Source organism: Taeniopygia guttata, chromosome 7 (genome assembly GCF_048771995.1).
Source record: "Taeniopygia guttata chromosome 7, bTaeGut7.mat, whole genome shotgun sequence".
In the NCBI taxonomy this organism is placed as follows: Eukaryota; Metazoa; Chordata; class Aves; order Passeriformes; family Estrildidae; genus Taeniopygia; species Taeniopygia guttata.
The window spans coordinates 21618094-21634684 of record NC_133032.1 but is presented as its reverse complement, the minus strand read 5'-3'; the positions used below and the strand labels follow the sequence as shown (position 1 = coordinate 21634684).

At 35.3% G+C, this 16591-nt stretch overlaps 1 protein-coding gene across 8 annotated transcripts in view; it reads right to left on the bottom strand.

Annotated features, from left to right (window-relative positions):
* The window catches only part of ADAM23 (ADAM metallopeptidase domain 23), a 69732-nt gene that overhangs the window by 13740 nt on the left and 39401 nt on the right, over window positions 1-16591 (bottom strand). For 6 of the 8 annotated variants that reach the window (XR_012057013.1, XM_030277652.4, XM_002187269.7 and 3 more), the window contains exons 15-24: window positions 15841-15940; window positions 13341-13412; window positions 12494-12580; window positions 12259-12339; window positions 10246-10296; window positions 9715-9778; window positions 8363-8468; window positions 6810-6929; window positions 5656-5824; window positions 3721-3832 (exon numbers count right to left, since the gene is read on the bottom strand). Coding sequence is in view for 7 of the 8 variants with exons in the window: in XM_030277652.4 (XP_030133512.1) it covers window positions 3721-3832; window positions 5656-5824; window positions 6810-6929; window positions 8363-8468; window positions 9715-9778; window positions 10246-10296; window positions 12259-12339; window positions 12494-12580; window positions 13341-13412; window positions 15841-15940 (962 nt within the window). In the remaining variant the exon portion in view is untranslated. Of the gene's footprint in view, window positions 1-269; window positions 361-3720; window positions 3833-5655; window positions 5825-6809; window positions 6930-6985; window positions 7061-8362; window positions 8469-9714; window positions 9779-10245; window positions 10297-12258; window positions 12340-12493; window positions 12581-13340; window positions 13413-15840; window positions 15941-16591 lie in introns of all 8 variants that reach the window. The other 2 variants (XM_030277655.4, XM_032749440.3) reach the window with 2 other exon arrangements.

Sequence of the window (16591 nt, the reverse complement as noted above, 5' to 3'; positions counted from 1 at the left end):
TTGGTACTTTGGTGTAATGGAAACATTTAGACATTTAATTTTATGGTGACAATATAAAAATTCACAAACTTTTTTTTTTTATGCCCCACATTATCCCAGACAGGAGAAGGTTCAACACTGCATGAGCAAACCACATGACACAGACAAATCACATGACAAATACGGTCACCACAGAACAAAGCTAAGGGGAACACAGAGGCTCAGGTGCATACGGTTACCTCACACACTAAGGCACCAGACAGAGAACTCAAACTGAGAAAAGTGCTTACTCTATTCCCCACCCTGTGCCTCCAAAAATCACCCCCAAGGCCAGAATGGTCCCTGCCACTGCACCTATTAACCTGTTAGCGGCCATGCTCACTGTGTGGAGGGAAAAGGGAAGAATTTTTCAGGAAATCATCACATATATGTCTGAAATGAAAACATAAAATAATTCCTCAGAGGGATACTTTATCATATAATCCACTGTTGGATAAACAATTCAAATCTCATCACAAACCTTTGTTTACCAAATAGTGTAGCTTTAAAAATTCTGAAATGAACTCTATTTGGTTTTCTTTGAGTGCTTGCAAATATTTAAATGAGAAGTTTTCCTGTAAATTCCTTTCAGCTTGTGATTCTATTATTTGGTCTAAAAGGGAACATCCTCAACCTACTGCTTATTTAAACCAGCCAAAATGTAAATAAATTGCCAATAAAAAAACTTTGGTTTTGATTACCAGAAACTTACTGTATCCATAATATAATTAAGAAAATGAAAACTGTTTGGAAACAATTCCACCTCAGGAAAAAACAAAAAAACCCAACTTTTAAAGTAATTCCTTTACTAATTAGTAATATTTTTCTTTGTTACGGCATTTCTCAATAGGACTTTCTGTTTATCTATAAGACCTAAAACATGTAACACCATTTAAAAGCAAAAACCTACCCTAGAAACATGCTTCAGGTAACACCCTAGAAATTTTGATATGGTCAGATAGTCTCTCAACACATCAAGGCCTTACTTTTAATCCTTAAGGGAACTCTTTTCAGGAAAAAACGCTGTACATCTCCTATGTTAGAGATTAAAAGTTTGATAGATTCATGGAGTCACAATAGACCACAACCAAGGAGATGAATTCCCTGTCAAATGGGAACTTAGGAACAAAGATTTTATAGACTCCACGCTGAGTGAAGTGTGTTTTAAAATATTTTGGGTTTTTTTATCCTGTTTCAGAAATATACACACACAAACACACACACACACACTTGAGACATAAGTTCTATATTAAAATAAACAAATATTACTCCACTAGTCAAATAAAGGCCTAATTCTGCAAATTCAATTGCAAACAAGAATCTCATGTGTATATGGAGTCCCACTGATTTCAAAAACTGCTAACCCACACTCTTAAGTAATTCAAAGTTTCTGCAGTAACCAAAAACTAACAGCAAGGACCCTTTGTCTCCCCCAAACTGCTAAATGCTGTGTACATCTGCTAGTACAGGATACAGTAGGTTGCTGAGTTTAGGGTAATTTGAGAGTCATGTAATAATACAACATAATGAAGGACCACATTTTTTTTATCCTGATATAAAGAATGGAGCCAAAAAGCAATTGAGGGATGATAGAAAAGTCTAAAAAGTGCAGCAGAATAGCAGTAAATTGTCAATTATCAAAACAATACATAAATAAATAGCAACACTCCCTAACTCTAAAAAAAGTTCTAATTGTACCAACAAAAATGCTTGGAGTTTTGGTGTGAAAAATATTAAACCTATTAGATGAATTTTCACATCATGAGTGTTTCACTTCATTCAGCTTTATGGCTAAGGAAAAACACCTATTTTGGTTTTGTCTTAGACTCGTAAACTGGCATATGACATAGGGAGTAATACGGGATAAAAACCTAATGGAAGCTACTCTTGCGTACGTTGGGTCATTATAACAGAGGAAACCACCACTGTACTCTTTGGAAATCTTCTCACAAAGGAATTCCTCTATAAGCACACAGAAGGAGATCATAATGTTCAGTCTCTTAAATTCATTTCTAGGTGATTCAAGTAAATTACTGTAACAGTAAATCAGTAAATTGCTGTAACACTGTAAGAAAAATAATCCATCTTTTGAGATCATTGAGCTGCCTTGAACAAAAGCAGTCTGCCATTTGGCAGAGGACTCCACTGAAAAATGCAGTCTAAACTTTGCCTGTACCTGCTGGCAGAAATCCATGCACATACCATCCAATTAAGGCTTTTTCCCCAGTATATTTCAATGTTGATATATTATTTTTCACTAAGGTATCTCCATTCTGAAGTTGATGAGGCAATCTGACTTACAGTAATTTATCTAAGATAAGTGTACCTTCTGTGTTACCCTTCCTATAGACCTTTTCACAGAGGAGGGAATAATTTCTTTCCTACCAGATTTGGAACTGAGCAAAGTAAAATTCATATGCTCTCAGCTGTAAATCCTGCTCTCCTCATCCACTCACACACAGAACTGAACAGCTCTGCAGTGTTGGTCTCCCTAATTTATTTTTTTTAAGACTCTCTAAGCAGCATTCTGCTGTCAGGAAGGTTTTTAGAGGAAATGGAATGAAAAGTGGCTTGTAAGGCAGAGTACAAACCAGGCAGCTCTACACTGAGCAATGTTGGGACTGGGAGTACAGGGAGCACCTGTACAGATTCCTTATACAAATCTGGACTGGTCTACAGGACCTCCTTCACAACAGCAACTTGTTTCAAGATGATCTCTTCAAACAGTTCTTGGCAAAGGTCTACTTGGAACCATTCTGCCAAGGGGTAACAGGAAAAGGCACACAAGATTGATGTAGAGCCATTCCAAAGGGACATAGCAAAATCCTGTCCTTTCTTGAAACCCTTTCAGAGTAATCAATTAGAGTCTGAGTCCTCAGGATTACATCTTTGAAAATCTCTTTTCTCCATCTACCTTGCAAATGGAGCAGAAGAACCTGGAACTGGGGACTTGTAAATGCATAAGACTGGATGAATATAGTCTGATGTTGAACAGGGCCCTGATGACAGGAAAGACATTAAAAAAAACTGGACAGCACAAGTCCAAAGATATCCAAAGATATTCTTTGGCAGAGGAATCGGAGAGAAACTCAAATACTTCCCTTCCTCTTTGAAAAAAAACTTTCGGATTATTTCCTTAATACCTCCTCTTTGTATGTGTACTTCATATGTAGTTGAAATGCATACCAAGTACATAAGAACAAGCAACAATGATTGTACGAATAATTTAAGTTATCAAAAATCTTAATTTCTTTTTTCTTTCATTGCAATACAATTTCAAGGAATCAGATTTTACCAGGGACATTCCACTTTTCCCTTTTTTATGCCACAGCTCTCTGAATTAGTTGACTAAGAAAAATGAAATTTCTAGTAAAATATAAATATTCAATTATCATATTAAAAAAAATAAGAGCTACACTAAGTCAGATTCCAATCACAATGAAAAAGATCATTAAAAAATAGAGAATAAGGGACAAAGGAAAAAAAATCTTTACCTGTTGAAATCTTCCCCAAATTAAAGTTTTATCAATTCTCAAAGTAGAAAAACCTACTTCCTCTTCACAAAGCAGAATTTTACTGCCTGGGTCTAAACACAGCTGTACAACAGTATTTCCTTTTAACATGCTAATTCTACTACCATGTATCAACAGAAAAACATCATAAATACTTAAAAGAATATAAAAACTGAAACAAAACACAAACCCTTGGGTCCTTCATCCTTCTTGCCACCAGTATCCCTGACAGGATCATCAATGCTGCAGTCTGTTCCAGCCCAGGAGGAATTACAAATGCAAGTGGCTTCATTACTACAAACCTAGGGAAAAAAAGTGACAGCAGTTAATTTCTAACTACATTTTATTAACATGTCACACCACATTTATTTAACCATGTAATTAGACATTTAATTCATGGTATAAAACTTACTTATTTATATATTGTAACAATAGCACTGAGTGTTTGGAATTACATAACACACCTGGAAGTTTGCCTCAACCCCCCTAATACTCTCACATGCTAGGAGAAGCAAAACTGGTTCTGTCATCCCTGGCACTACACACCTGCACAGGCTGTGAAAAATAACAGCAATTTAGCTAGACTAGTTAGATCTTCACCAGCCAGCTATCTGGACTTTGAGCCTGGATGCCCAGAAGGGACACAAACATTTGCATTTGAAAAGTTCAGGATGTGGTTACACTTTCCAACCTCTTGTTTACAGCCTTCTCCCATGTAGAACAAAGTGGATATATTTTCACTGTTTTTGTCAGCATTTTTCCTAAGCAGCAATGAGGAATGCTTGTCTGGCTTTTAAAAGAGAGGGAACAGTTCTTCCTCAGTTTACATTTACCTGAGTGACCTCTAAAAAAGAGCTTACCAGTCTAAAATTGGCAGTATATTTATAAGATACAGAAAAACCTATCCAGCGGACAAAACCTAAACCATCAAATCAATAGTAAGAGTTAATAGCTATAAACTTTCCATATGAAAAATAACATGGAATGGTACTGCTAGAAGAGGTTACTGTGGAAAAAAGCATGACACAAGAAACAGACATAAAGAATGAAGTTTTGATTGTAGGACTAGTAATGAAGTCAATCATTAGACAATCAGCTAATAATGTCTTTCGGACACTGGAACATAATGTGAAAAAAAACTCAGGAAACAACCTACCCACAAATTATTCTAAGTAATACACGTGATTTTTTAATTCAACTTTTATTATGCACACTGGAGAATCTTACCTAAGAACATGAAGATAAACACATTTTATGGCAGGTTTGATCAACTGAAATACCCTTTTAAAATTAGGAATTGCAATAATCCAAAACAGAACAAGTAAGATAGTCCACTCACCCTTCATGTCACTCTCAAAAAATACCAAGATGATTTCTAATCTCCTGATACTTTACTTTCAAATTTTAAAAATGTTATTCTTGATTTTGAACCTAACCTAAAATTGAAACACTGAATTTTATATTCAAGTACAGACAACAAGAATAAATAACTCCTTTTTGTACAAAACCTAGCCCTTTAGGCAAGTATTTGTCTCATTGAATCCCACAGTGGAAAGGTTTTATTGGTATTTAAAACACTGATCTGTTCATCAAAACAGACCTAACATCTTAGACAAATGAAGTTGTGGGCAGAATAACAGAACATAATGTACCACAATGTAAAATTATACACTTTGGATCTGTTTAAGAACTGTTTGGAACAGTTCAAGAACTCCCCCTCTGCTGAGGACCCACAGATTGGAATTTGAATTATTTAAGCCATGGGCTATAAATCTATGAACACAAGACCAGCTTCATAAAGGTGTTAGTGTGCAGGAAAAAGTTTAATCCAAGATGGCAAGTAGCTTGAAATATGGGTAGTACATTACAGAAGTCCTTCCAATAAGTAATGTCAAAGGTCTTTCTTGCTACTAACAAACCTAACTAATTGGATATAATTGCAGAATCAATTTGAGAACTTTCCTTTCTAAATTTTTTTTAATGCATCACAAAATGGCAGTCTTCTCCTGAATCCAACACTTGTGTTTTGAGATCAAAAGGTCTTAGGAAGATTTTCGGGTGTTAGGATCAGGTAGAGCAGAGAGAGCTGGGGAAGCTGAGCTGCTCACTCCCAGTACAGACTCACCCCGTGACCAGAACAGACTTTTCCATTGGAACCGATGGGACAGCTGCTTATGTTCAAGGACTGGATTGGCAGGCACTTTTTGTCCAGACACATCATCTGAGGTCCACATGGAGCTCCATCCTCCACATAACCTAAATCTGTATCATCATCTAAAAGGACATGAGCACCACTAGGAGAAATAAGTTTTAAGACAGTATTAGTGTTATGACTGGAATATTTTGAAAATATTAAGAACATGTCAATGTAGACACTGAAAGCCCCACACCTTTATTTCATTCAGACAGACTGAAAAGAACTGTAGAATTTTTCAGTCTGTCCACAGCAATGACAGTGTTCTAGTTGTCAAAATAAAAATAAGTCTGGATTAGGACTTAAATACTCAAGAAGGGCATCTTAGGCTTTGGGGGTTTTTAAGTCTCTGACAGACCATTGGCCATTTTCCTTCTTTTTTTTTTTTTTTTTTCTTTTTTTCCCCAAATGCTGTGAAATACTATTGCTAGAAAAAATACTAAAAACCTAACTTCCCACGTGATTTAAATAAAAACACTAGTGGAATAATGGAAGAACTAAAAACCACTGTTCACTCAGGACACAACAATGTAAGACAGTGCTCTTAGAGTGACAAAGACTGCAATGTTGCCATGTTTTCAAAATACAAACCCAGTATTGTGCACAGACCTCGTAGTGCAGGAGACAAACTCATTTACCTGTTCATTAACTGAACTGTGGCTGAACATCTTACCTTGCCACAACTCTGCAGCTCCCTCCCTCTCAGCCTTCACTTCACTACAGCTGTTTCCTTGAGTATTTTAACACTCAAAATCAATACACTGAAAATATGGGTCTTTGGCAATCACAGACTTTCTCTACCCCCAGAAAAACCTAAATGCTGAACATGAAGCTCTGACTAAAGTTCTGCTATTGGAGGGATCAAGTGGAAGATTCAGGAATATAACGCACATTTTACCCTGTTTAAATACGGAATATTAAGCTTTTTATGGTTTGGAGATTTTTTTAAATCAAAAGAAATACCACTCAGAATAATTATTTTGCTGCAATTACCTAAAATTCACAGACTCTCACATTTATGTCTCTCTTAATTCAGTTAGGTTTGACAGAGATAAGTCATGTTGGAATACTGCATTATCTTTTACCTGCAGTCCACTATGCGTCCTTGATGATAAAAAGAATTTGGGATAATTTCTCCTTGAACTTGACCAACTCGTGGAACTCTAGTAAGATTAGTACAGAGCAAAAAGCCACAGAAAACATCACTGGAAAATGAAAACAAAAATCAAAATATTACTGGAATAATATGAGGTAAACTTACAAAAAGAAAGTCTGGCAATGGTGCTGCTGATCACAGTAATATATTACCATAAGCCATACGATAGAGAGTGCAAGCCTGGAAATAAAATATTATTTTATTTAAATGATAAAAGGCAGAAACAAGTCATAATTCATTTCAATGCACCAGTGAATGCTCACATGAGCACAGAATGTATCTGTGCTCCAAGAACAATCCAGTAGGTAGTAAGAGGAGCCAAACTGTACAAAGCTTTGACATGCTAGGCTGAATTGCTTTTCTCTCTCTCTCTGGCAGCTTACGCACCATACCTCAATGTCAAGTTTGAAATTTTCATTGCATTTTTTTTCGCTTGCAGGACAACAGAACCATAACAACAATTTTTAGTGTGCAGTTGTGTGTACCCAAGTTTTGGTAAAGAATCTTCTTTTTTAATGTTATTTCATATCTGCATATATTTAAACATATTTTATGTAATATATACAACATATCTTTTATATCTTCAATAGCAGGATATTAACTAATACTGATTGTCCTAAGTCATAGAAACAACTGAATGAATGCTGGAAATTTACTTTGTTAAAACTGAAAAAAACATAAATAGCCCTTCAGCCAGATCATTGTCCTGCATGTCTCTACCAACATAGAAAAGCTTTTATAGAAATGAGGGGTTTAACATACACATTAGAACACACTATCCTCATCTAAATTAAACAACTCCTTTCCTTATGATCCTATCTGAAAACTAATAATATAAAAAAATCCACTATACAAGCATCAAACAGTCAAAGAGGGAAAATGCTATTTCAAAACTGAATTTGTATGTACATAATTAAAAATTACAAAACAGCAGTAAATCAGGAGAAATTAAGTCTATCTAATAATGATCATTAACTTGAAAAGTAAATTCAATCAAATATTCATCTAGTAATGATATTATGGAAATAAATGAGGCCTTTTCTCTATAACATCCAAATGTCTAATGGTCCTCTCTGGTCAAAATAAAGGTTGGAACAAACTTGAAACAGCACAATCTGGCGTCAGTCCCAGAGCACGTGAACAGAGTGTGTGTATTTGCAGCCTAATTTATCCCTGCCAAGGCTGAGGTGTTGTTATGAACTTGTGACTTTTTGTTGTCTTGTCCCTCAGCTCTTATGAAGTAACTGAAGTCACAGTATATTCTTCTGAAAATCTAGAATTATTTACAAGTCTATTGCTGAGTCACTTACAGATTTATCAGAGTGCAATTTTTCCAAGATGCAAACCTCATGAGGGAAAGGACATTCAAAATAAAGCAAAACAAGCTGCTGAAAAATGCATGGAAAAGTAGAAAAACTAGACAGTATTAAACCACTTCCAATCTATTTAAATTACAAATAATCTCTACCAAACTGAACTTACTGTTTGCTGCACTGAATCCATCGGTCTCCATCCTTTCCACAGTTTCCTTTTGTTGTGCCTTCTGTATTAAGCTTTTCATAACAAAATTTGTCAGATCCTGAAGACTCTGTTGATGAAGAAAAAAGAAACATGTTTTCCACTAGCAACATGACAACTTTGAAACCTAATTTATTTCAGCTGCTCTCTGTAATTTTTTTAATACAAAACATCAATTTAAATACATATGTATGTGCACAGATGGTATCTCCCAGTGACTAAAAGGGAGAACAGACTAAACTGAAATACCCATTGATATGTTCAAAATATGCTCTGACCTTCTAAAAGTAGCCTCCATGGTGTCTGTATTGTACTCTGCATATGAAATTTTTCTGTGGTCTAATTTTGTTCACTTCATAACAGTTGCACAAAGATTTAATCTAGTTGGTTTTCACTGCAGTTTTTCCTGATCTGCATTTCAGAAGATTTTATATAGGACATTTATGATAAGCATATGTTCTGACATAAACTAAATGTTGATTTTATTATATTTTTCAAACGTTCACAGGAAACCAAACATGGACACAATGTAATTTTTACTTATTTTTAGGAGTAAAATTCTGAACTAGTAGGTTTTAAACCCATAATTATTTACTGATTAGCTCATTTATTTTTTCTAAAAATGAATCTAAAAAAAAATGAAAATAGAAAACTACAACTATTATATAGAAGAAAATAAAATAATAAGACAGAGTGGCCTCAGTGGCAGTTATGATTAGAAAAAATGCACAAGAACACACTAAATGCCAGAGCACGGGACGTCCTGGTAGTTCTACTCTGCTGAATTGTCTCTAAATCATTACACAGAACATTCAGCCACTCTCTGCTACAAGCAAAGCCCATTGCAATTGCAATTCTGTTTAACTCAACACCTCTCCACTTAAATCCATACAATGCATATTTAAGTTCACACCAATGTACTACTTTTTCTGACTTGGAGGATAGTATAGAAGGAGAGGCAAGGTGGAGCAGCTTTGGCATGAACCACTGATGGGATAATGGAACTGGTGACTGTCATTAAGAAAACCCCAAAACATCTGTTTTTTAACTGTACCCAAAAAATCCTCAACACCCTCTCCCAGTAGCATTTGCTGCCCTACCCAAATCTGCAGCCACATCATCACTCTCACTGACACCACTCCCAGGTTCAGAATTCCACTTGGCACCCAAGCCATTTTCCCACTGCAGTCTACTCACTCTACTGATCAGAAACTTTTACTTGTAGTGACAAGAACAAAAAATAAAACCATGAAAAATCCAAAGCAAAGGCAGGAATTAACTAGAAATAAAATATATTTAAGGTAAAGTCAACCTACTAGATCCCCAGATATATTTGCACTGATTATCTCTTGTCTTGCATTCACCATTATAGCAGCGACCCTAAAAAAGTACAACATGTTAGGAATGAGACTGAAAACAATTTCATCTCCTTCCCCTCCCAAAACAAATGTCTCATTTTCACCCTTCACATGCATGTTGGGATGTAGATTTCATGAATTTGGGTAGATGAAGTACACATTTTGGCCCAGATTCCCAAAACCAGTTTGTGTTCAATACATACTGACATTTAAGCAGTTGCTTTATACCTTTACATAGTTGGAAATAACTTATTAAGATGAAGTGTAATAAAATATCTATGTATAAAAAGAGACAAAGTGGATTTCAGTTAAAGTAGAAATTCTTACTATTCATAGAGTGCATAAAACACAAGGAACATTGATGTTTAAAGGATAAAATATATGAAGAAATATGGAATACAGGATTTTAAAAAATCAATTCCAAAATAAGAATGTGTATTTGGTTGATTTCTATTTGCTGATGTGCAGGGATTTTAAAACATTGCATACCTGATTAGAATCACATGCATACCCATCTTGTTTATGAAGATTTGGTGGACACTGAAAAAAATTAAGAATCTTTTTTGTCATGTGCACTGTAATAATACATCAGAGTATCACATATGGAATTTTCCTGCTTTTAAGAGAACTGGATGACATATAAAGGGAGTTGAAAACATAATGAGTGCAATAATCTTTATAGCTACAAATATAAATGAAAAAATTAACATCTTGAGCCATGAAATACAATGTTCAAGTCTAACTTCCTGCATATTCCAAGACGAAATTAAGGACATGAGGCAAAATGAAAGCCAGTGTGTTCAGTAAGAGGATATTTGGTAGCTGATACTGGGGCCAGGTTTGCAACACTGCCACCACATGCATTTCAGTTCCACTACAACACTGAGGAGCACCTGGTCACAGCCTGCCAGTCTATTGCTTACTGAGCTTCAGGGGGCTTAATGATCTTAATTGTTATGTTCCCTTGGCACTGGAAATTCTTTCATACAAACAAGTCACTAGGTCCAGAAACCTCAGACTATTAAAGTAAGGACTTACTTTAAACCATGCTTAAGGTTTTTTCCTCAACTAAAAGAGACCTGTGAAAATTTGGAAAGAGAATGCTGCTGCACTGGACTGTGTTAGCCAATACTCTGGGGGCAGCTTGAGAAAGCCCTTCTCGCTCTTATTAAGAATGCTCCATCTACAGAGCAAAAGATTTATGATAAAATATTTGTCATAGCTACTTGTCTATGTATTGATGTCTCAGATGATAAAATTAAAGCAAGTTGTTGTTAATTTATTGGCATTTATAACTACAGCCAATGTCCAAAGAGATTGTGATTTGTCCTGAATCTCATTTCTTCAAGGCTAAGAACTTGATGCAGTAGGTGACTGCATCAGTTATGAAATTCTTATATAAATAAATAAATAAACATTCAATATTGAAAAGGAGTACATGTCACCTAAAACATCAAAGTTGCTGTGAAAATGGCAAATGTACAGTGTATTGACTATTTAAAAGAAATCAAATTGAAACAACATTCTATTTGCTGTTTATTCCCATATTTTATATTAGCCAAATGTTTTCAGGACAAATACGTAAGATCCACAGGTTTTAAAATTCTCATACATGTGCACACTCTTAGAAAACATAACACACTTTATAGAAGTGTTACAAGGAGCAATTGAGGGATCTGGGGTTATTTAGCCTGGACAAGAGGAGATTCAGAGGGAACCTTCTTATCCTCTACAATTCTCTGACAGGAGGTTGTGGAGACATAGAGGTTGGCCTCTTCTGCTCAGATAACAAATGACAGGATGAGAGGAAAAGGCCTTAAGTTATGCTGGGGAGATTTCGGTTGGATATTAGGAAAAACTTCTTCACCAAAAGGGTTGTCAAGCATTGGAACAGGCTGCCCAGAGACACAGTAAAATCATAATCATAAAAAATTGAAAATCATCATTTCATCATAAATTATCATTTACATACCTTTTACAGGTATGTAAAAGACCTGCAGATGTGGTATTTAGGGACATGGTTTAGTGGTGGAATTGGCAGTGCTGGGTTCATGGTTGCACTCAATCTAAAAGGTCTTTTCCAACCTAAATTATTCTATGTTTCTATACTCCATTAGTTGTAATTTTCTATAATTCTATTTTAAGCCATTTTATTTCATAAAATCTTAGTGTTATTACCTTTGAATCCATTCACATTTGCAGTGTATTCTTATTATTTAAGTTATAGATCAGGCAAAGAGTAAAGAAGGATGCCTGACACAAATATTGTACACAAAACCCCAAGAGTTATAAAAACCAAATAAATCTAGAGAAGTCATCTTTTGAGTCCACTTACATTATTATTTTCATAAGTTTACAATAGTTTACACTCCATTATTACATCACCATTTTGGGCATATGACTGTGCAGTTTGTTAATACAATTTTCCTGTTAAATTAATACAAAAAAAAGAGTGCAAACAAACATCAGTAGTGCAAGCAGAGAACATTTCTCCACACATACCTGTCCAGAATCCCCAGTGCAGAACTCTGCAATGTCACACTCATTCACTGCATATCGACAGTCATAACCTCGTGGGAAAAACTAGAAAATTAAAAACACAATTCAGCACTAAGACTACATCTATATAAACTGCTTCTTTTCATTCTGTCTAAAACACATTCTGAACTTTAACAGGCTCCACATGACTGCCATGGACAACTGAAAAGAACAACTGATATATGGCAGCAATACTCACAAGACACGATGTATTACAGCAGGGTCCATCACTACAATGAGCTCCGTTAGAAAGAGAGCACTTCTTACAACAATCTGCATAGCATTCCTGAAGAAAAAAAATAAGCAAAAAGTTTAGTTTTCCATTTTAAACAAGTTTCTTTTCTTCACAATCTTTCCAACAGCAAATTATTACATACCAGCAAACAAAAGATTCAGTTTATCACTGATGATTTGAAATTATCAGCTGGAAGAAGCCATTGCAATAGTTAAATACTTAAGGAAAAACAGTGACATACAATACTATCGCAACACAGGGATTCACATCTTCTGAGTCCTGCACCAAATTTATGCTGCTTTGTTCAATAGTGTTCAATGCAGGAAAAAAACCCAACCTAAATACTGGTGCAATTATATTTAAATACAAGAATGAGGACTCAAATTTAGTGGGCGGATTTTTGCAAAAACATTATTGGAGCATTTCTGCAATAAAGAAGAAAACAACAGTTTACTTGTTCTGTCTGAAAACAGGCACCAGTCTCTAAAGTATCAGTAAGGAGTCTCCCACTCCAGATATGCTATCCAGGGAAAGCAAAGGAGTAAGCATTTCTCCAGTGCAACTCAAAAACTGCTGGGAAACAGCTGTTATCTTGTCACTGGTGTAAAAGGAACTGTTCAGAGGACACTGTCCTTGCACTCATTGTCATTTGAAAAAATGTTTTAACACAGGCTTTTAACAAAATTGTTCCCAAACAACAGGCAAAACAAATTCTTTTCCACAATCTTTCTTCACTCTCTTACCAATCACCTAATTTATCTTAATAAATTTTATAAGAAAGACTTGTGGAGCAATATATAACTCTACTTACCATTCGGAAACCACAATCACATTCTTCTCCTGCTTCTACATATCCATTTCCACACTCGGTGGCTTCAAAGAGCTGAAAGAAAAAAGCCCCCACCCCAAAGTAAGATTAAAATCAGTGTCAAACGACTTGTGTGTCACACACGACCCATTTCTGCAATGCTACACAAATGTGCTGTCTCAGACAATGCAGGTGCCATGCCTCAGTGAAGTAAAGGCAGTGTGGTTTTCAAATGCTGCTCATCAGAATTTTTCAGACATGAAAGGCATACAGCTAAGTCACAGGAATGCTGGTCCTCTTTAGGAGAATACTGTTCTCAGTAAACCATGATAAACAGAGAGAGACTACAATAATATTTAAGGGGATGACATTTGAACTTCATTCCTGCTCCATGGACTCCCATTTTTCTGACAATTCCTTCAAGAAGCCAGTCCACGCTATCATTCTTGGGATTTGCTCAGGTACCCACACGTGCTTATGCAACGAGCTACTGTGTGTTCCTGTGCAACGTTTGTGCATGAAAATATTAAATAGAAAGAAATACTGCCAAAAGGAAGTCCTATGTGCCTTATTAGTAAGTTATGCACAACCACATACAAAGACTACTGAACAGCTAATCCTAGAACCAGATATATACAACGCAGATAAATTCTGCAGTTCAGGATGATGCAGATTCTACAGTGGTTTCACACATCATAATTTTGATTAAAGGTACTTTTCAATCTTATCATAGAAATAATTCTGCAAGAAGCTTGCCTGTTTTCAATATAATTCTGCTTTAAAATCCTATAAGACTATCACGAATCACCAATTTAATTGGAATATTAGCAGCAGAAACACATCCACTAGAACATGGTTGAAATGAGAAGTTAGAAGTTAAGTTAAAATATGAACAGATTAATCTAAGGGTGAAAGATGTGAGGAAACCTTTCTGCATGGGCTTAGTGGAAGTAAAGCTGTGGAGAACCAGCAAGATATGAAACACAACATATAATACCACACAAATTATATATAAACTCGTATGGAATTCTTCTTCGGTAGTTTTGGTTGGGGCAGGGGCAAATCTTAATGCCTAGTAAAAAAAGATACAACCTTTCAATTTTGTTGTATAAACCACAGAGGTAATCAGTAGCACCTATAATTTTGGGTGCCAGAAGCAAAACAATAGTGAAGAAATATCCATATGTGGTGTTCTTCACCAGTAATGCTGACAGGGTTTTAAAAAGCATTTAACTTTTCTTTTTTTTTTTCCTCCTCTTTAAGCTCCTGTTTCTCCTACACTTTGGTAAAAACAGCAATATCTCCTATTCTGAAACTGAAATTAATTTCTCTATCAAACAAGAAAATTACAGAACACAAGCAGGCACACATACATTTCCTATGGCAATCAGGAACCATTTAATGTTTATGTACATGTCAGAGTATAACTCAGGATACAATTTTAAAAATGGCATCAGGGTGACTGCTTAACTCTGTTTTACTTACCAAAACATTAAACATACCATTTTATACCTTACCTCCTGACCTCTAAATAAAAGCATTCTAAACATTGTATGATTGTTTTTCCCTCCCAAAGTACTTTAAAGCTGTGAAGCACTGGCACAGATAATATATAAAGATAATTCAACCATTTCCCTGGGAGCCTTTTCCCCAAAATAAATCAGATTTTTATTCTGTCCGATTGACAACTGCACATTACTTTGCCTGACAACTGTCATTAAAAACTGAAGCTGTGTTTTTCTATTTCCCAACTTATTCCTTTGTGTAAGAATTCTTGCATTCTTATTCTATAAGCAAAGATTGCTACCCTGGGAAAAAATTCAAAACCATTTGAACAAGCAAAATTTTTTTTTAGTTATTTTGCAAGGTGATGATCCACCAAAGGGTATAGCATAGTAAACAGAACAGCCTAATAGCCTCATGTGGTATTAAATTCTACAAGGACAGCAGTTTGACACTATGATTAAATAGAATATTAATACTTTGGATAGCTCTTACTTGGCAAAAAGAGCCACATGGAATATTTTCATACTGCTCAGCTTTACAAGGATATCAGGCTAACATTGTCTTAGAAAAAATTATGACCTTGGTAGGTTTTTAGGCAAAAAAGCAATGGTAGAAGGAAACAGCTATGAATGATAGTTTGCTAGATGTATATTTGAAATGAAATTAAGCTAATGTTGAGAACAAGAAAAAGTTACTACTGTCTATATGAAATCAGCTATGGATTTCTATTTCCTAATGTGGTAACTAGCATTCTTTTTAACAACCTTGGACACAAAGTCTAACAATTGAGTATAGGTGGAGCATACACTTCTGGATTTATTGTGCACTACTTCCAGCTTAATAAGTAGTTAATTATTTTAAAATGCTAAGGGGCTGAACAGCTCAAGAAAATACCCACATAGATATCTGAATAAATTTGAGAACAGATGATGTCAAATGAAATAATAACATTTTCATTACGTGTAGCAGATATCCTGATTACTAACTTATTTATTACCTTTGTTGGCCTGTTAAAAAGACAGGCACCTCCCCCACGAAGTAAAAATTCTTTGTATTCTGCAATGCTGCATTTGGAGAATTTCCTGGAATGGTATACCCTAAAATGGCAAAGAATTAGGTGAGTAAATGCCTTGAAACACCACCAGCTACTGGAAAGGGGCAAAGGGTCACAACTTTAAAATACTGTAAATCCCAGTTTCTTACAACCACTGTGTGTAACAGTATGACAGCTCAGAATATACAGTATATAAAACTGTAGCTTTTAAACTTCTTAATAAGGTAAACCCACATTATCATAGTAGCTGTTATTCACCCTTTCTATTGCATGCATAATCCAGTATCCTCACAGGTTTGTTTTTAACACCTACGAGATACTACAGCAACAAGTTTCACAGCTTAATACAGACTGGTAGAAGAACAATTTCATCCCATTTTCTTCTGTCATATTTGCTAATCTCATTTCATGTCTCCCTAGTTCTTATACTAGAAGAAAGAGTAATCATTTTGCATAATGTTACAGACTTCTCTCATATTTCCTCAACTCAATCTTTTTTCCCAAACTACTGAAAACATACTTGATCAGTAATTTCTCACTCAGAAATTGTCCAATATGTTTATTAGGCATGTTTTGAGATCTGGGAATGAGATCTATTCACACTATTAAACATTGGGGTGACCATGCCATAAGGAGGTTCTCCATTCCTTTCCTAACAGCTCATTGCCACTAAGCTATTTCACCACTTGAATTA